This window comes from Enhydra lutris, unplaced genomic scaffold, assembly GCF_002288905.1.
Source record: "Enhydra lutris kenyoni isolate GAN:26980312 unplaced genomic scaffold, ASM228890v2 scaffoldscaffold18, whole genome shotgun sequence".
NCBI lineage: Eukaryota > Metazoa > Chordata > Mammalia > Carnivora > Mustelidae > Enhydra > Enhydra lutris.
Window position 1 is genome coordinate 33,210,945 of NW_019154102.1, and position 21,477 is coordinate 33,232,421.

The window sequence follows — 21,477 nt, forward strand, 5'->3', positions numbered from 1 at the left end:
AGGGTACTATAAGCTCATCCTAGGAGGCTGCTTCCAGCATGTCACCAGGAGCCAGTCCCTCCCCAGGGGGCAGCAGGAGTGTGACAACTGCAAAGACAACCAGTAAGCCCAATGTAGGAACAGCTAAACATCCAGTGAGCATCTCATCTGGGCAGAGTGAAGGCTCCACGAGGGAAGGAGATGGAAGTCAGAGTCACCCAGACCAGTACCAAAGCCCAGAAAGAAAGAAGGAAAACAAAGGCTAGAGCTCCTGGTAGAAGGAGTTCCCATCCCCACAAGACAAGTGTAAGTCCCCACAGGTCAGGCAAGACAAGTCTGTCCAAAGTTCATCTCCCTAACCAGCCAGAGAAGCAGCAGAGGGGGTAAAAAGAAGATGTTATGGGTTGACTTTTCTCCCCCCAAAAGATATGTTTGTCCTAATCCCCATTACTTGTGAACCTTTCGGAAATAGGGTCTTTGCAGATGTAATCAGGCTAGGATGAGGTCATTAGGGTGAGCCCGAATCCATCAGGAATGGTATCCTTACAAGAGGGGGAAATGTGGACAGACGGACATGCACAGCTGGAAGACACTGTAGAGACACACAGTGAAGACAGCCATGTGATGACCAACACAGAGAGAGATCGGAGGGATGCACCCACAAGCCAAGAAAGGCCAAAATTGCCAGAAACTACTAGAAGCTGGATGAGGCAAGGGAGGATTCTCCTCTAGGCCCTTCAGAGTGAGCGGGGCTCTGCTGACACCTTGACTTGGGACTTCTAGCCTCCAGAACTAGGAGAGAATACATTTCTGTTATTTTAAGGCCCCAGTCTGTGGGACTTTGTTAGGGTAACGAACACAGGAGTAACAGACCCAGCTCCTACCCTCACCACAGCCCAACCAGGAAGGATCTAGAGCCTCTCACGAACAGGAGGAGCCAATCTATGGCTAGGTCAGGTTCTGCAGGTGACAGACCCAGCTGCATTGTCTCTCAAAGAATTTGAAGAAGCCAGTCCTACTATAAAAACAGTGGTCTCATCTCTTGGTAGAAGGAAATAGCGTTTCCAAGACTGTGCTGGGGAGCGGCAAAGGGGTCATCCTGGAGCCAGCAGAAGGTGGCAAGTGGAGGGAGATCATGGGTACCTAATTCCTGACACCAAGGAAACAATAACCTTTGAAGCCAATTAAAGAGGAGTCTGAGCAGGAAGACCGAGGCTCACAGAAGTGTCCCTAGAGAGTCAACCCAGCTTTCCTTACTACAGTTTAATTAAATAGAAAGCAAAATGATAGCACGTGGGAATGAAACTTCTCGCATGTGTGTTCTAGGAGACTCCTATGAGAATGTTTATAGCAAAATCATTTGAAACAGCAAAACCCTGGAAACAGTCCATCAAGAAGAGAACTAAAAAATTGCAGCAGATGCCACACAACAGTGAAAATGAATAGTGGCCACGCACATTAGCATGGATGACTAACACACAATTTTGGTTAACCAGCAAGACATAGAATTAAGTATACAATATAGTTCCATTTATAGAAATATGTATATATACACACACACATATATATATTCAAATATAATTATTCTATAATAATTTGAGAACAAGACCAAACACCATATTGTTTAAAACACATATTTGATAAAATGGTAAAGAAAAATGGTGACTTCAAATAAGGGACGGGGAGTTTCTACGAAGCAGTTACAGCGACAGTGGGGATCAGGATGAACAGAGCCTAAGTCGGTTTAAATCATAAGGAAACAGACTCTCACACAGCAGAAAGCCAAAAGCAAGAAGCGAAGTAAGGTTAAGGCTCCCCTGGTCTATGCACCTGCTTAATTTCTGGACCACCCTTACAACTAGAAAACTCAAGATAAGCCAAGGCAAGCAAACACCGGGGTTCTAACCTTTCCTTTCTTCCAACTAGTTGAGCCAACTTACTACACGTGCTCACACCTACACCAATCAGAGAAGCCAGAAGAATTCTGCATGCTGATTGGCTTAAAACCAGGATCCTGAACCAATCACTGACAAGATTCAAGTAAGGAGGCAAACTACTGAACTCATAAAATTCAACCCCCAATGCTGTCCCAGTTTCTCCTGCCAGGTTGAAAAAAGTGTCTATGAGTAAAAGGAGGCAAGAGGGAAAAAAATGTGTAGAGATGTGTCAACAGGAACGAGGTATAAGAGCGTACTGAGTCGGTACAAATAAGCCCAACCACTTAGGGTGATAGGAGTAAAGGTAACCACGCGCTTCTAGCAGAAGTCTGTTATGCACTGGATCCTCTACGGAGGCTCTCTCCTTCATTCCTCATTACAATCCTAAGGTGTCTGTTTCATCAACCCCATTTTACAGATGAGGAAACGGACTCAGAAAGGTTCAGTACCTTGTCCCAGGTCAAAAAGGTAAGAAATGAGGAGGGAGCCAGGATTTGACCCTAGATCTATGGACTCCTAAGTTCATGCTTTTTCCAATGAGAAGCTGGGTAGGACAGCAGGAGGGCAGCAAGACCAGCCTTGACCTCTCCAAGGTGTCTAAAGCCCACTTCTCCCAACGCAAGGCCCAACTGCTTAGGGCCCAGGCACCTCTCAGCAAGGACAGGCAGTATGCCTACTTCTGGCCCTGTCCTGGTTATAACAGTACTGCTCAGGTAAAAAGATTCAGAGACAGCCTCAAAGTCACTCTCTGTGCCCCGCACCCAGAGATCACTATGTCAGGTCAGTCCTCGTCTTTCAGACCCTCTCTCGGGCTAGGGAAGTGAGACACGTCAAAACCACCATGCTCCCTCCTCTCCCAACTCCCTACCCAACCACAGCCCCTGAAGGGACAGCCCTCCACAGGACATGCCTGTCCACCCCCCCCCCAAGCCACACACATGACAACCAGATGGATGTCCCATCAATGACACAGCACCACCAGGCTTGTGGCCCAGGAGGCCATCTACTCCACAGAATAGACTCAAAAAGCATCCACAAGCAAATACCTCTAAGCCAAATGCCAAGTGCCTTGTTTTGAGTATTGGTTAAGATTTCAAGAAGGGTAAGAGACAGGAAGAAAGGAAGAACTATTGGAAGTTATTACACAATTAGAGCTTCTGACAGCACAGAGACTTAAAGGGACTTTCTTTTCCCCTCTGGAAACAGAGTGAGCCGGATGGATGTCTGCTTTCATATTGTGCTTGCCTTATACTGTCATTTAAAAAACAGTACCAGTCCACCCCAAAACATGTCTTATTAACTGAGTACGTTCTCCATCCCTCCAATGCCACATACTCACCTCATCTGCACTGTCTTCAGAAAAGTAACACGGCTACTACCAGTTTACTCCAGTGTTCAAATGCCACCCTTCCGTCCTGCTACCCACCCCCCACCCCGTCCCTCTCCCCCCCATGTCTCCCCTTCCGCTCTCCCCTTGCTTCCCTACAGCGCTTCTCTTTCCCTTTCTTTCTGGGCTGTGGAAAGAATCGATTAAGCTCCCTGTCCAACATTTGCAGCATGCTTCTTTCTCTTTCCTGAGACTTCTTCAGCTGTGGGGAGACCCAGGTCCCAGTCGGGGCATTGTTGCGGGAACCCTTGGGCTGAAGGAGCAGGCGAGGGGGTTCGAGTCCGGCAGATGCCTTTTTTGTCAAAGACAAAGGCCCCCCATCGAGCCTCTCCACTTTCCAGCACTTTCATCCCCCTCAGATCAAAGGGCTGCTCTGCATATGAAAGGCACCGCCCATTATGCGGCTCCCATTAGCCCGCACCACCCCACCAGCCTCCCAGCTCCCTGAACAAAGGGGCTCACATCTGTTCAGGCGCAGGCCTCACCTTCTGGGGCGGTGGGTTGTTGGGTCTTTTTTCTTAGTTCACTTTTGAGAGCCATTCAGCCCCTTGAAGTATAGTTGGAGAGCAGGAGGGGAAGGTCTTCCTTGTCCTCAGAACATTCCGCCCCATATTGTTTCGAGTCCCCCCTTGAGTATTTCTGGTCCTGGCCTCTCCCGTCTCACCTGGGTATCCAGGCCGTGGGGATGTCCTCCTCAAGCTCATTTATTTTCTCCCTTCCAGCCACTCTGAAAAACCCCTCCTCCTTCTGTACCTGAAAGGGGACTATTCCTGTGGAATAGTCTAGACTGGCCCCTCAAAGCAAGATGGTGAGAAATCCTGCTCCTTTTCTTGTCATGTGCATACGTGCTGCCTGACACAGGAGGTAAGGTTTCCACACACTTCTCCGGACACTGAGGTCTGCTTTCCAGGGGGTGGAGAAAGCGCTCCCAAGCACTTGGACCTGAGCTCTTCACAGCGAAAGGACTCAAGCATGAGGACGAGAGAAACTCATCTTCGGTGACATTCCAACTGGTCCTTTGGCAGGTTGTCCTTTTGTAAGTGATGCCGGCTCCTGAGGAGCAGGAGAGCCCATGGAGAGGCCTGGCAGAACGCACCTGGCCCTCCCTCTCTTCCCTGCCTGCCACCCCTTCAACACCCTGCACGTCTCTCCTCTCCTCCTTCTCTCCTCAGTCAGGCCTCCTGACCATTCTCTCTCCCTTCCACCCAGTCCTCATCCTGCCTGATGTCAGATGGGCCTCCTGTCACAAACTGAACTGTGCTACCCACCCACCCCCAAATTCACAGGATGAAGCCCTGTCAATCTGACTGTATTTGGAGACAGGGCCTCTAAGGAGGTATTAGGGTTAAGGGTAGGCCCTGGTCTGATAGGACTGCAGTCCTTAGAAGATGAGGAAGAGACACTGGAGCAAGCCCGGCGCCCCCCGCCCCCCCCACACACACAGAGTAAAGGGCACATCAGGACACAGCAAGAAGGTGACCAGCTGCAAGCTGAGAGAGCCTTCTCCAGAAACTGACCCTGCCAGCACCCTGATTTTGTACTTTGACCTTCTAGAATTGCAAGAAAACACATTTCTGTTGTTTACATTCCCCCCATGTAGTATTCTGGGACGGGCGCCCCCTGCTATCTAACACCCCTCCTTCCCCCAAATCCCACATAATGCTGAGGTGACAGTAAGAACAAATACCGACCTCTCATCCCCCAGGCCTAGTGAAAGTTACTACCTCTGCTAAGCACTTCCAGACCATCTCAGCCCCTCCCCAGAAATCTCCTTTTTCAACTTCTATTGCCCTGAAAGGTAATTTTCCTTTACATTTTTTCAAGTTCTGACAAGACAAACAAGCTTCAGGAACAACAGACGATGAAGAATCCTATGAAGAACCGAATTAAAGGCACAATAGGGGCGCCTGGGTGGCTCAGGGGGTTAAAGCCTCTGCCTTCAGCTCAGGTCATGATCCCAGGGTCCTGGGATCGAGCCCCACATCGGGCTCTCTGCTCGGTAGGGAGCCTGCTTCCTCCTCTCTCTCTCTCTGCCTGCTTGTGACCTCTGTGAAATAAATAAATAAAATCGTTTAAAATAAATAAATAAATAAAAGCACAATAAAGCCAAGCACACCCACTTAGCCACATGTTAGCTGTTACTGGGGCTCATTAGGCCTAAATGGCAAGCAGGTCATCTCAATGGCTACACACTGCACTACCTCTGGAGTCCAGCCCACTCCTGGATGTTTCTTATTTTGTATCCAATATCTACTATCAGCTCTCTGGCAGGTTTCCCTTGAAGGACAAACTCCAGTCCACAGAGAGCCCAGTTCCCAGTCCCGCAGTTCTCCCTTGCTGGCCCTGGGGCCTGGACTAACATGGCCGAAGCTTTTAGCTGAGAGGCTGACTCCAGAGCCTGCAGTAGTGACCAGGGTGGCAGCCCCATCCAGCCCACGCTCGGCTGCCAGAGGCACTGACCAGCAACCCTGCTCTCGGAGCTCCCACTGTACCCCAAAAACCGCTCCGTGTGCACGGAGATTCCCCAGCCTCACACTCAAACCCTCTGCAGCATCGCCCTCCATCCCACCCTACACAAATGCTCATGGAGCCCGCCCAGCCTGCCACCATCTGGCCAGCCTGGCATGCTTGTCCCCAGGTTTGCCTGCACTGTTGGCCCGTTTGAACTACCTCCCTCATTTCCTCTGCCTGTCTCAATCCCAGCCTGCCCTTGAAAACCCAGCTCAGTATTAAAGTAGCCTGGGGGGCATCTGACTCTTGGTTTTGGCTCGGGGTTATGGGCTCAGGGTCATGGGATCGAGCCCTGCGATGGGCTCCACACTCAGCCCAGAGTCTGTTTGAGACTGTTTCTCCCTCCCTCCAAGGTTCTTGTCAGCTCCTCCTTTAGGGTTGTGGTTCTGGCCCTCCCTTTTCCCTCACACATTCTTCACTTCTCCCAACCCTCCTCCTTTCCCCCGCTTTCCCTGCTCTGTGGTGGGGTGTGACAGTCCAGAATGCAGGTATTCTTACCTCAAAGGTAGAAAAGAGAAACAGAGGACAGGGATGCCTGGGTGGCTCAGTCAGTTAAGTGTCTGCTTTCAGTTCAGGTCATGATCCCAGAGTCCTAGATTGAGTCCTGCACTGGGTTCCTTGCTCAGTGGGGAGCCTGCCTCTCCCTCTGCCTGCCGCTCCCCCTGCTTGTGCTCTCTCTCTCTCTGACAAATTAAAAAAAAATCTAAAAAGAGAGAGAGAGAGAGGACAAGGAGAAAGACAGAAGGAAATAAACAGAAGAAGAGAGGATCAGTAAATGGATCCTGGTAGCACAAGACTGGAGTTTTCTTCTTGCCTTTCTGGTCTATTCCTAGGAGGTGAAGTGGAAAGCCCAGACAGGAGGAACTGCATTAGTTTGCTGGGGCTGCCATAACAGAGTGCCACAGACTGGGTGACTTAAACAACAGAAATATATTTTTTCTCAGTTCTAAAGTCCGGAAATCAGCGATCAAGGTGTCATGAGATTCATTTCTCCTGACGCCTCTCTCATGCCTTGTAGACCACTGTCTTCTCCCTGTGTCTTCACATGGTCCTCACTCTGTGTGTGTCTGTGTCCCAATGCCCTCTTCTTAAAAGAACACCAGTCAGGGACGCCTGGGTGGCTCAGTTGGTTAAGCAGCTGCCTTCGGCTCAGGTCATGAGCCCAGCATCCTGGGATCGAGTCCCACATCGGGCTCCTTGCTCATCAGGGAGCCCGCTTCTCCCTCTGCCTCTGCCTGCCATTCTGCCTGCCTGTGCTTGCTCTCTCTCCCTCTCTCTCTCTGACAAATAAATAAATAAAATCTTTAAAAAAAAAAGAAAAAAAAAGAACACCAGTCATACAGAGTTAGAGTCCACCCCGGTGATCTCATTTTAACTTAATTACCTCTTTAAAGACCCAGTCTCCAAATACAGCCACATTCTGAGGTACCTGGGGTTAGGGCTTCAAAATATGAATGGGGGTCAGAGAGACACAACTCAGTCCGTAACAAAAACCCAGAGTAGAGTTGCAGAATTTGGGCAAGGTGACAAGAACAGGAGTCCAAAAGGAGGAACCGACAAGGACCTTGGAAGTTCGAATCCAGGAAGGGAGGTGTGAGCAGTAGGGGAGTGGAGGGAGGGTCGGGAAGGGCACAGGCAGGTATCAGGCCCCTGAGCTTGGGTTAAGTCACAGATTGTCTCAAATGTCTACAAACATGTTCCCTCTGCCTAGCACTGTAGGACTTTTGATCCTATAGCATCTCAGAATCAGTTCTGGGCCTGGGCTGAGTCTACAACATCAGCAGTCTTGTCAGACAGCGTCCAGCCTATGACCATGACCACTGCAAATGCAAACATGGCTGTCTGGTCCCGGGCCAACTGGGGGCCCCACTGAAGCCCCAGAAAGCACAGAGCATCTCCACCCCAAGAAATCAACCAACAGCACCGCTCGAGGATATTCTGTTCAGTGATAAGCAACCTCGCCTACCCAACGTACCTGCCAAGAGCAGAGACCTGCTTGGAATGGAGTCAGGGCCCCCAGGCATGGGGCAGGGCGACCGCTCAGGTCTCTCATGTTGTCATCCACATTTTGTGATTCCACAGCTTTTGCTGAGGCTGGCACCAAAGCCCCACTCGCTCCCTTTGAAGGCCTGAATGACCATGAAGGGAAAGGAAAATCCTCATGGAAAAGTGTAGGGAGGAAGGGCAGCACAAGAATGGGTCAGGAGGGACAGTGGAGAAGCAGAGAAGTGCCATGATGCCCAAGGTGTGACATTATACAATGCCACCAATGTCCCCCTCCAGAGTCCAGGGCAGCCTCGCTCCATCACTGGGCCACACAGAGTACGTCACCCTGCTGAGACTCTGGCTCCTTGCAAGGCCTGAGGGAAAAGCTGGTCCAGTCCCACCCGGCTCCTTCCACTTTCCTTCCCCCAACTCCTCCAAGAAGGGTAGACTCTGCCTCAGCCCCCCTGCTTGGGAGGTGGACTGTGGACAAGAGACAGAAGGCTCACACTCTCCTATCCCTCCCACAGAGTTATAATAATGCTGAGAGTTATTCCTAGAGTCTAGGGATGTCCTGGAGCTGACCCACCATGAAAGAACTGGCTGCTGTGGTGTCAAAGGGCTCTGCTCCCAGCCTAGTTCACCAGGTAGGAGGCAGGGACATGGGGCAGAAACAAGACTGCACCATCCTTCGAAGTGCTTCTCTTATGACCCCAAAGGGAACAGAATGGGGCCAGAGCCAGAAGAGCCAGCAGCAGCACATGGTGTATCCGTGCAAGGGTATAAAAATACCTCCTTTTTTAAACTTCACTTTGGACTTTAGAGAGGCAGCCCAGAGCTGGGGGATGGCAGGATCACCACCAGCTTTGTCTCTTGAGTCCCCAAAATGAGAAACAGAGCACCTAGCCCATGCTGAGTGCTGAAGAAATGTGTCCCAAATAAAGACCAGTCATTAAAAAATAAAAGGAGACGACTCAAATCCTGAGCAGGCCTGTCCCCAGGGGGAAACACAGAGTTCAAGTCTCTGTCTGGAAGCTCGTGAAAAATCACAGCCAGCCATGAGGTACACAGTTGATTCCATTTCCCACTTCTGGTCCAAAAATAAGAAAGTCAAGGGAAGGCCAAGATGCAGAAATGCCATGGAAGACCTCGCTGGGTGGCCTGATGGCCCAGCCTGGACTTCCCATGTCTGAAGACCGTGTCCGTCACAAGGGCTATGTTGATGCTGTGTGTGCAAAGCAGGCCCAAGGTTGACTCAGGGGCAACATGCCACGGGCTCCTAGGGCATGCACACTTACCGCAGCACGCCACCCCGCCATCAGAAGAACACACAGGATCACAGAGCAATGGCAGGAAAGAATGTAAAAAAGCAGAAGAGTGAAATAAAGCGAAAACACTGCACATACTGTGTATTTTAACCTGCTGGTCTTTACACAGTGAGAAAGGTTGTATTCAACTCCTCGAAGTAATGGGCACACACTCATGTTGTGTCCCATTTTGGCCAAGGTATCGCTGAGCCCACTGTCACCCACGGGCCTCAGGGACACACATTCCACAGTGGCCTGTCCATCATCCCGTAACACTCACGAGCGCCTCTTGCGCGCCAGACACCATGCTAGGAGCCAGGGCGCAAGGACCGTCGGAGTGTGGCCCAGACTTCAAGAAGCTTGCACCTCTGAGGGGCGCCTGCTGGCTCAGTTGGTCACCCATCTCCTTCGGTTCAGGTCATGATCCCAGGGTCCTGGGTTGGAGCCTTCCATGGTCTTCATTGTCATCTTCGTCAGGCTCCCTGCTCAGCGGGGAGTCTGCTTCTCCCTCTCCCTTTGCTCCTCCCACTGCTTGTGCTCTCTCTCAAATAAACAAACAAATAATCTTAAAAAAAAAAAAAGAAAGAAAGAAAGAAAAAGAAAAGGCTGCACCTCTGAGAAAGACAGTCATCAGGGCTCTGGCGGAGGCTTCTACAAGGGACACTCAGAACAGCAGAGTCTGGCCTTGGGATTCTTCATGGAAGAAATAATGTGTAAGCTTAATCAGCCAGCCTGAGGAACAGCATGAGGAAGGGTTCCCGGCACAAGGGAAAACGTACAGGCCCTGAAGAGGTCACTGTCAAAGAGTGTTTATGCTCACAAACAAATCTGCCCATATTTTAGAAACCACTTCCCTTTCAGGGAGCTTATATATATATAAGCTATATATATGTAACATATATATTATATATAATATATATTTTTAAGATTTTATTTATTTCTTTGAGAGAGAGAGCACACATGCATACAAGTTGGGAGGCAGGGCAGATAGAGAGGGAGTAGCAGACTCCCTGCTGAGCAGGGAGCCTGACTCTGGGGGCTCGATCCCAGGACCCTGAGATCATTACCTGAGCCAAAGGCAGACACTTAACCAACTGAGCCACCCAGGCGCCCCAAGAGCACATATATTTTTTGTCTAGGCCTTTATTTTAAGCCAAACCTACCCAGGAAAAACAAAATGTCAAGATCACCACCTTCAAGCACATTCCATTTCCATTACGGAAAACGTGAAAAAGTCATCCATCAGTATATGATCAACTTCAAAGATAAGACCATCTGCTTTTATGGAATTTATGACTAGGGAGCAGCAACTACTCAGCAAGTCAGACCTGTGAATCCGACAGGTGGCAGCACTCAGAAGCAGAACTGGATTTAGAAAATGGGAGTCTACATCCTTACCACCCTAAAGTCACGGGTCTCCGCTGATCTTGGAAACTAAGCAGGGTTGGGCTTGGCTAGAACTTGGATGGGAGGAAACAGGAGACTAGAGAGACCAGGTCTGCTCAGTCTCACTGTGACCCCCAAGCTATCCACCCAGGTTATTCCAACAGGAAGCTGACCCCAGGGGCCTCTGCTCGCTGACCCACTAGCACTCTTACCATGGCCTCTCTCAGGGAACAGAGACCTGTGGAGATGCCTGCAAAGGACAAAACATGGCACCCAACGCTTTCCTAGGATTGGGCTAACCTGGGCCTAACAGGTCCACACCCTCCTAAGAATCTGACCTCAGGTACTCAGGAGGCTTTCTCAGACCAGCCAGCCCCTCCCCAGCTCATACCTCTCCTACATCTGGCCCTTAATAGCCAGAGATGGAGACACACAGATGGCATCTTTCTAGGAATCCACCCTGCCAGGGACCGCCTCCGCCACTCTGCCCTGCCTGGACCAGAGCCCCATCGTTGAGCCAGTGGTATCTTCTATTCAGGAACTGATCCATCTAAAGAGAACTTGCTCTAAAGAAGAAAAATCCAGGGGCACCTGGGTGGCTCAGTGGGTTAAAGCCTCTGCTTTCAGCTCAGGTCATGATCTTGGGGTCCTGGGATCAAGCCCTGCATCGGGCTCTCTGCTCTGCAGGGAGCCTACTTTCCCCTCTCTGCCTGCTGCTCTGCCTGCTTGTGATCTCTCTCTCCGTGTCAAATAAATAAAATCTTTTAAAAAGAAGAAGAAGAAAATTCCAAATCTTCTCAACATCCCAAAACTATGACTCAAGAAATGCACTCTTTCATAAGACTCAGAAGGTACATTCACTGGGCCCAAACCATTGTTTAAGGTTTTAGTTTGCGGGGGGAAAATGGCTTTTCAGCAGAGAGAATGAGTCGTTAGGGCAGAGGGCCAGAACTGGCAGTGACACCTGCTGCCGGAAGGGACAGCGAGGTAACAGGTAAAAAGGCAAATATGAAATATGTTAGTGCCATCTATTGGCAAAAGTAAACAGTACCAGAAATGATTCTGCAGAACAGCCATTCAGATCATGAGAACCCTTACGCATCATCTAAAAATGCTCTGGGGTTGGCACACGATGTTCACATCTGACTAACTTCAGTATCTCGGGATCCAGAAAGCCCAAAGATGCAGGCTTTATGTGTGGAAAGCAGAGGGCAACTCCAGGCCTTCTGGCTTCATTCATGTTAGCTTTTGGATTCCGTGACTCAAACACCAAACCTAGATGTGACTGTGTCCTAAAGGACAGACTCCAATGCTGAGAAGACCAAGGCTGTTCCAAATTCCCACCCCACCCCACCATGACATCCAGTCCATCACTGGGAAGTGGGCAGGAGAACCTTACATTCAGCCAGATTTGTTCTGGTCAGCCCCTCAGAGGAAACAAACAGACAGCGCCCCATGCCTGGAGCTTGTGCGCACATATCTGATGATGTGTGACCGTGGAAATGGCATATAGGAAGATCATTTCTCTAGGGAACTCTTTTTAAGTCTTTAATTGGGACCCACCAGTGCAGCTGGGAAGGGAGGGAACTGCAGCTAACAGCACCAAGCAGAGAGGAACTTGGAGTGAAAGAACAGGCGTTATAACCTGACTCCATCCTCGAGCAGGAAACATGGCATCTGTTCTGAGATGGCAAGATCAAATCCCCAGACAGTAAGCATCCTTTCCCTCATGCCAAATCCAGAGAGTTGAGAGAACAATTAGCTTTCAGGAAGTAGGGGAGACATGAAGGGAGAGACAGAAGTAGGGAAAATAGCGGAATCATGAGGGATCTAGAACAGAGAGAGGCCTCCAATCATTTACCACGCAGAAGCTAACTGAGCATCTACCAAGTGCGGGCCATGGTGCTAAGTCCCTAGGAAAACGGTGAAGAATCCTGTCCTGGAAAACCTGATCACCTGCATCATAAAGACCCCGAGTTCTGGGGAGCAACCACCAGATTACAGCTGATCCTTTTTTTACGTAGCACCACGCTCAGCAGGAATTCAATGCATGTGTTGACTAAATGAATATAGGAACGGGTGGCTACAGGGGTAATTCTTTGTGAACTCACACCCTAGGTTTTGAAGTTCAGGGTCAGCAGGGCAGGGATAGTTTAATACTGAAAAGTTTACAGAGAGGGGGACAAAGAAAGCCACAAGATCAAGACATCACTGAAAGTTGCTAAAAGAAGAGATCTTAAAAGTCCTCATCACTAGAAAAGAAGTTTTGTTAATTATGTTCGGTGACAGATGTTAACTAGACTTACTGTGGTGATCATTTCACAACGTGTATAAACATCAAATAATGATGTACATCTGAAACCGATGTTACATGTTGATTACAACTCAATTAAAAAAAAAATCACAATAGAGACCAAAAAAAGATCTTAATAAAACTCAACAATTGCTTCCACTAACAACAACTTCTGATAAAATTCCTAGGAAAACAGGGACACCTGGGTGGCTTAGTCGGGTATCCATCTACCTTCAGCTCAAGTCATGATCCTGGGGTCCTGTGATTGAGCTGTGTTGGGCTCCCTGCTCAGTGTGCTCTCACTCTCTCTGACAAATAAATTTTTAAAAATCTTTTTTTAAAATTCCTAGTAAAACAGAAATTCAAGGACGTTTCATTCACATCAGAAAGATTAATCAACTACCAGTGTTGTATTTGATGGTGAAATAATAAGGCCATTCTCATTCAAGTTGGGGAAAAGAGTGCCCTTTGTTACCACTACTACTTAATGCTGTTCTAGGTATCCTAACCAGCACACAAGAGCAAGAAGAAATGAGACAAACTGAGGAAAGATGAAGACAAAATAATTATTTGTCAATGATATATCTGGTCACTATGAAAGAGGATCAACTACCATTGCTAAAATACACAACTGCAACTCAGTGGTTAAATTAATACATAAAAATCAGTTACCAGATAGAAAACATATTGAGAAGAGAATCTGTACACCAGCACGATTTTTATTAAAAACAAGGAATAAACGTATGACTTGAGCAAAGTCTAGATCAAGAATTCTACAAAATAAGAAAAAAGACTAAAATACAATCAGGTGAATAGAAAGGATAGCATGTTCCTGGATTACTGAGCTTAACAGGAGGAAAAATGTCAGTTCTGCCCACACTGATGCAGAAATTAACAAAATCATCATCAACATGATAATCAAACTCATTAAGGAAATCTTTAAATCCAGATGCTGAGACACAGTAAGAGGCAAACAGATCCACAGCACAAAACGGGAATTGCAAAGACAGGAGGGCATGCATGTGCTCATAGTGTGTACATGTATGTGCAGTGCATGCGTGCGGTGCGGGCCTGGTATGTGTAGTGTGTGTGGTACGTGCAGTACGTGCGTGGTACGTGCAGTGTGTGTGCGTGTGGTGTGCAATGCGTACGTGCAGTGCGTGTGTGCGTGTGGTGCGTCCACTGCCTGAGTGCAAGATGCGAACATGTGTGTGGTGCGTGACTGTGGTGCATGTGAGAGAGTGTGTATGTGTAATGCAATGCTAAAAACAAAGCATCACAAGCGAATGAAGAAAAGCTGACCCTGGCCAGTTACACCAGAAGGGGCAGCCACCGACCTTTAGAGGCTCCCCAGAGTCCAGCCCTGACTAGGCACACGGGGCAAAGGGTACAGGGAGGAGACGCATCACAGGCAACATGGACTCCATGTGGACCCATCTCAGGCACACGCACCTAAAACAATCTAGATCAAAGTTTTCTAGCAGAAGCATTAAAAAAGAAAAAAAGAAACAGGTGAAATTAAATTTAATGATACATTTTTAACCCAATACATCCAAAGCATTATCATCTCAACACGTAATCAGTAAAAAAAGTCATTCATTCTTTTTTCATATTTAGTTTTCAAAATCAGTTATATATTTTCCACTTGTCTGACATCTGAATTTGGATACTAAATTTTCATCTGAGACATTGGATTTGCAGGTCAATTTCATAATATTTATAGTTGAGAAAAGAGTTCTCATGCCCAAGTTGTTCCAAACAACTTAAAAGTTTCTCAATAATTGGACCAATTATCGGTTTTTAAATTTTAATTCAAACCAACTAAAATTTAAAATTCATTTGCCAAGGCACACTAGCAACATTTCAAGTGCTGAAAACCCGCATGTGGCAAGTGGCTAGCGAATTAGACAACAGAAGTCCAGAATCTTCCACTGCAACTCAAACCTCCAAGGTCTCACACTGACCACCACAGCTGCTAAAGACTCAAAGTCACCATGACCTTTAATACATCTGGAATCAAACCCAAATTCCTCCATCTGCTGGTTATGCAGTCATGGGCAGTGTTCTTATGCTCAGCAAGCTTCAGTTTTCTCATCTATAAAAAAGGGGTGATGGTGCCCATCTTGTGAAATTCTGAAGATTAAAGGCCTGATTCACAGAAGACACTATATGTTAGTTCTCTTCCCCTTATATCTATAGAGTACTTATGAAGTGTTTTCCAATTTACTGTTTTATTTGCTTCCGACAACAGGATGGTAGGACAAGCATCATTACCCCCATTTAAAGATGAGACAACATGGGGCGCCTGGGTGGCTCAGTGGGTTAAGCCTCTGCCTTCGGCTCAGGTCATGATCTCAGGGTCCTGGGATTGAGCCCCGCATCGGGCTCTCTGCTCAGCAGGGAGCCTTCTTTCCCCTCTCTCTCTGCCTGCCTCTCTGCCTACTTGTGATCTCTGCCTGTCAAATAAATAAAATCTTAAAAAAAAAAAAAAAAGATGAGACAACAAAGTTCAGAGGAGTTAAGGGAACAACTCAAAGTCCTACGCTGGTGATGGCGCAGGAATTCTAACCCCTGTACATCTGCCTCGGGGTCCACTGCTTCTCCCACAGCCAGCACAGCGTTCCAGCTCCAGCTGTGCCTCAGTCTCCAGCTGCCTCCTCCTTACTAATCCAAGAGGAGGGTGGGAAGCCCTGGAGTATAGGGAACGGGACTCCTCCCAGGCAGCCTGCCCCGGCTTCAAGGAAGACACGGGCTTTCCTCTGCCTCTTCCCTGTAGAACAGGAGCCTTCAGGGCCTGGCCATCTCCCTGTCTCAGTGCATAGTCAGGCCCCCACTGACATCCTTCTGCAGAGTTACAGAGAACAGAAGGAACCAACCACTCCTCAAAAGGGCAAAAGAAAAGGACCCAAGGGAATGAGTTAGGCTCATCTTCTATCAAAATGAATGCAGATGATCTTACGATTCTCTGGACTTACTTAGAAGGGAGACTCCATCAGCCACCACCCCAAAGCCTCTGATGGGATTCTTCAATGCCACACAGCAGCGAGAATGAACGATGGACAACTACACACAGCAACGTGGTGAATCACAAGGGGAATGCTAAGCAAAAGCAGCCTAATCCTCTAAAGGAAGCAGATGGGGTAATTCCATTTATGTGAAATTCTAAAACATTCAAACTAATTTATGCTCAAAGATTTGCAAGAGAGGGGTTATCCTTGGTTGGGGAGTGTGGGGTAGATGGGGGAGTCAAGGGGCTTCTGGGGGACTGGTGCTGTTCTGTTTCTGGTCCCAAAAGCTGACATTGAAAACATGGCTATGTTTGTGAAAATTCGTCATGTGCACTTTTCTGTATAGTTATGGTGCAAGAAAACTTTATACTAACTTTCTGGGGTGATGGAAATCTTCAATAAATCGATCCAAGTAGTGGTTATATGGTTATAGATATATATGTTAAATGTCATTGACCTGTTTGCTAAGGTTGTATTTTACTGTTTACAAGTGAAACCATAGGAAATTACACCCCAAAAAGAGTCTCAGAAACATCATATAATTGTCCTTCCTAAATTTAAACAACTCTAAACTCGCTAGCTTAGCCTCAAGGTCTTATTAAAAAAAATTAGTTTATAAATATTAAATACCTATTTGAAACTTAAGAAGGTGTTATGAAATCAAATGACACTCTAGTATATAACTATATTGCTCTAAAATGTTTCTTAAATATATTTATTATCTTAAGAGTTGGTGCCACACACCTTTCAATGATACCTTGCTTGGGGCACCTGGGTGGTATAGTCAGTTAAGCGTCCGACTCTTGGCTTCAGCTCAGGTCATGATCTCATGGGTCATGGAATCAAATCCTGTGACCTGCTACCTGCTCAGTGCAGAGTCTGCTTGAGATTCTCTCCCCTTCCACCCCTCCCACTTGTGCACGCTCTCTCTCCCAAATAAATAAATAAAGCTTTTAAAAAAACAACAACAACAGGGGTGCCTGGGTGGCTCAGTGGGTTAAAGGCCTCTGCCTTCGGCTCAGGTCATGATCCCAGGGTCCTGGGATCGAGCCCCGCATCGGGCTCTCTGCTCAGCAGGGAGCCTGCTTTCTTCTCTCTCTCTGCCTACTTGTGATCTCTGTCTGTCAAATAAATAAAATAAAAAATCTTTTAAAACAACAACAACAACAACAACAACAACAACAAAGAGGGGCACCTGGGTGGCTCAGTGGGTTAAGCCTCTGCCTTCAGATCAGGTCATGATCTCAGGGTCCTGGGATCAAGCCCTGTATCGGGCTCTCTGCTCAGCAAGGAGCCTGCTTCCCCCTCTCTCTGCCTGCCTCTCTGCCTCCTTGTGATCTCTCTCTGTCAAGTAAATAAAATCTTAAAAAAAAAAAACCAAAAACCAAAAAACAAACAGACAAGGATACCTTAAGATAATATTTTACTTCCAAGCCTTTTCCCTTCCCAATTGGAAGTATGATAAAAGGCTTAGCTCAGGCAGAAATTCTCAGATTTCAAGCTTGTAAGGTTAAAATCAGTGAGCCTTTAAATCTAAGCATTTGCCTTTTAGAAAACATTGTATTAAATGTAGACATTGAAAACATTAGAATATTGACAAGAGGTTTCCAAAATAATGCAAGAAAACTCCCCCAAGAGATCGATGGGGCAATTATTGGTCCCTTAATTTGTCTATAAATCTCAATGTGCCAAACAAATACTATATTTTAGCACTTGAGTGTTTATTAATACAAAATCTTAGCAAGGTAAATTAAATACCCTAAAAATTTTTTATCAACTCAGAAACACTATTTTTTAGGCTGTTAAATGCCCTTAACTTCTTTAAGTAACAGCCCCAGTTCAGCCTTGCTGAGATCTGCTAAAGCCTAGAGGGTTGACTTTTATTCTGAGGTCCAGCCTCCCAAGGCCAACCACTGAGAATATCTGCGAAACAAGAATACTTATTTCAATATAGTCAATAATAGTAACAACTTTATATGATCACCATACTTATTGTGGTGAACATTTCATAATGTATGTCATTGTCAAATCACTACATTGTATACCTGAAATTAATGTAATATTAAATGTCAACTATATTTCAATTAAACATTTTTAAAAAGTAAAAAACTACTTATTTCATATCGTAAAATTCCCATTGGTCCCCAGAGGCATCTAATGTACTTTAGAATATTAACAACAACAAATTTCACCAAACCAATTAAACAATGGCACTTTAATAAAGTGGCACTTGTCTTATGAGAAATGAAGAACTTTTTGAACATGAACCTAAATTCCAGTGTCCTAAGGGAGGGGGTTGAAAACTATGGAAAAGAGGAACATACCTCTGCCTCACAAAGGGATTTCCTAGGGAGAGTGTCCTGAAGAGGCACAACACTGATCTGAAAGGGACCATGATGACCTAAAACAGCCACGGCCAGTATCATTTTCAAACCAGGCCATACCCTCTGATAGTCAGTCCGACTTTCACATTGTCCACATCCTCTCAATGCAGCTTGTTAATACATAACCTAAGTTAAAACAAGTGACAAAGGTATGCCAATACTTGTTGGGATGACAAGAGAAAAAACCTTTTCTCTCTTAGTAATACACATGTTAAGTGATATATCTAACTCTTGGGCTTATTTTTCAATCCTCAGAATAACATTCTTGAGCAAAGACAATTTTTGGATAAACTATGCTTCTGATCTACCTCCTAATTATACTTCAGTAGATTTACACATAATCAAAGGCCAGGTCCTTCACACAGAGGGTCTTACCTGTGAGAAGTTCAGCCCATTCAGTGGATGGCACTGCTCTTCCACCTTTTCCACAGCCCCAGTCTGCTTCCTCAGCCGCTCAGCCTCCTGGGCAAGGTACAGGTCTAAGACAGGCACCCCACGGGACTTAATGTCCACTTCCGTCAGGGAGTTGACCATAAGCATCACCCAGATGGGCCTCTTCCGCTCCCAGTTCCCCGCAATGGCATTGAAGAGGTAGTCGGCATAGAGGCCTTTGCCATGCTGGTCCGGCGTCATCCACGAGGGCATCATGAGCTTGACGTACTCTAAGTGTCGCTTGAGGCGGCAGTAGATGTCCCGGGGGAGCACGTCCTGGAGGTTCTCTCCCTGTGGCAGCATCTGACAACTAGTGAGGGCCGAGATTGTGTAGGGGTCAGTGAGGTCCAGCTCGAAGTACACAATGCTGCTCTGCTGAAAAGCTTCCTTGGAGTTGTCCGGGATGAAGTCCCAAACCCGAGTGTACGGAACATGGATCGTGCCAAAGAAGTAAGATGGCGGGTCTCGCTTTATGGTCCACAAGAAGGAATTCAATTCACTTTGCTGAAAGGAAGAGAAAGGACATTAAGGCATTATATGGAGGGTCAGAAACCTGACAGGAGAAAACGAAGTGGACAGACAAGCCACACTGCAGGAGAAAAATGATTAAAGTATGATTTAGACTTCTGAGTCCAGGTAGATTCACCTGACAGCAGCAGGAGTCCTTGAGGCAGCATTTTCCCCTTTTCCACCGAAATGCTGATTGAAGTTAAAAAAGTAATAGCAGGGGCGCCTGGGTGGCTCAGTGGGTTAAAGCCTCTGCCTTCGGCTCAGGTCATGATCCCAGGGTTCTGGGATCGAGCCCCATATGGGGCTCTCTGCTCCGCGGGGAGCCTGCTTCCTCCTCTCTCTCTCTGCCTGCCTCTCTGCCTACTTGTGATTTCTATCTGTCAAATAAATAAATAAAATCTTAAAAAAAAAAAAAAAGGTAATAGCAGCCCTTGAGTTTGCCCTAGTAATGAACTGGGCCTCAGGCAAAGCAGGGACTCTCAAGGGACTCCCAATGACACACCTGATAGAGATGAGGGGACACCTCTGGAGACCACTGGTACTTCCCAGGCAGGCAGACTGATGGTGTCTGCATCTTCAGATCTCAAATCCAACATTCCCAGAGCAGTGACTCTCAAGGGCCACACATTGTCTCCCAACAGCTATAGGCTGAGCAGCGGTACCCATTCACCCGAATGCAAGCCACAGTGCCCTGAGGGTCTCAGTTTCAACAGCAGGCATTTAGGAAGTGTCTGTTTATTAAGAGACCCCGTACAAAGACATGCACAAGGCAGCCCTCCAGGACTTCAAGTCTCAAGGTCATATAGACTTGTGAGGTGAACCATGCATCAAGCAGCCCAAAAATGTAATAATCCAGGTTTACAGAAAAGACATTTCTTTACAAAAAAAAAAAAAAAAAAGCTTTAATTTGAGCAGCCCTTTAAGTAATATGCTTTCCTGGATTGCAGAGTTTCAACTTACAATCAGCTCTCATTATTGTCATAGTTACGTTCTATAAAGTCACCACAAACACTGAATTACCAAATAATGAACCACTGCTCCTAGGAGAAATACAAGGATTAGGTTCCTAAAAGCCTCTGGTTATAACATTTTCATTGACAGAGCAATGCTTCTGTTGAAAAGCACCATACTGAGACGCGTGGATGGCTCAGTTGGTTAAGCTGCTGCCTTCGGCTCAGGTCATGATCCCAGGGTTCTGGAATCGAGTCCTGCATCGGGCTCCTTGATCAGTGGGGAGCCTGCTTCTCTGCCTCTGCCTCCGCGTGCCACTCTGCCTGCTGTGCTCTCTCTCTCTCTCTCTCTCTGACAAATAAATAAAATCTTTAAAAAAAAAAACAAAAAAGAAAGAAAAGCTCATATTGTATACATGTGGCTAATTCATGAACACTGAACTCATGGCCAACAGCGCTACAACTCATGCCTGAACAAAGCTCATCCAACCCAACCATTTTCTCCCTAAGGCACGTCACAGCCTCCTTGTGCTTAGGAACACTAGACGGTACCTGGGCTCGGTTATTTTAAATAGTGAGATCACCCACAAGAAGCACAAAAATGCAAAAAACATAGCATTCAGCAGACCACTGAAAGAACACTTGTTCACCTGTTACTTGTTGAGAGCTGAAACAAAGTGCGGCATCGAATTATTTGACCCCAGCTGGGAGTGTGTGCATCGGGGACCTCAAATTTTTGCAGTTCTGGAAATGGCTACACATGACCATGACCGTGCCACAAGCACTGGGGTTACAAATCAATTTTAGCAGGCAGGCCAATTCACAAATGGTTTCGAAATCTACAAAGAATGAGGATCAGCTGTATTTGCATTTGTGTGTTAATGGTTTCAGTAAGAGGCAGCTACCTATTTTCCAGTGAAGAGTCACACAGAATCTCAAAACCTAAGACAAAAGCTGGCTGTCGCAGGGGCCTCATTCTCACAGCCTTTAACCTTTTCTTCTCCTGCCCTCCGGCCACCCTCCACAAAAGGACCTTCTGACCACTCAGATGAGGACAGAGGACGTAAGGGCTGGGAATGAGGTAACAGTGGGGCACGGTCGGCAGCAAACAGGCTCACAGCTCTGGATAAACACTATTGCCTAAGGAGCCTGAGCCAGTCATGGCCACACGGGAGCAGGCCTAGCGCTCCAGAACAGGTTTTTCAAAAGCAACTAAAAATCTTCAGTTTAAATAAAAGATTCCAGTTGAAGGGGTGCCTGGGTGGCTCAGTTGATAAAGCATCTGCCTTCAGCTCAGATCATGATCTTGGGGTCCTGGGACGGAGTCCCGCATTCAGCTCCTTGCTCAGCAGGAAGTGTGCTTCTCCCTCTACTGCTCCCCCTGGATTCTGATCTTCCCCCACCATAAAT

General features: G+C 47.1%; 1 protein-coding gene across 9 annotated transcripts in view; it reads right to left on the reverse strand.

Annotated features, from left to right (window-relative positions):
• LOC111147959 (TraB domain containing 2A) overlaps nucleotides 1–21,477 on the reverse strand; it is a 129,557-nt gene that overhangs the window by 100,655 nt on the left and 7,425 nt on the right. For all 9 annotated transcript variants that reach the window (XR_002640660.1, XR_002640661.1, XR_002640662.1 and 6 more), the window contains exon 2: nucleotides 18,551–19,111. Coding sequence is in view for 5 of the 9 variants with exons in the window: in XM_022504260.1 (XP_022359968.1) it covers nucleotides 18,551–19,111 (561 nt within the window). In the remaining 4 variants the exon portion in view is untranslated. The remainder of the gene's footprint in view (nucleotides 1–18,550; nucleotides 19,112–21,477) is intronic.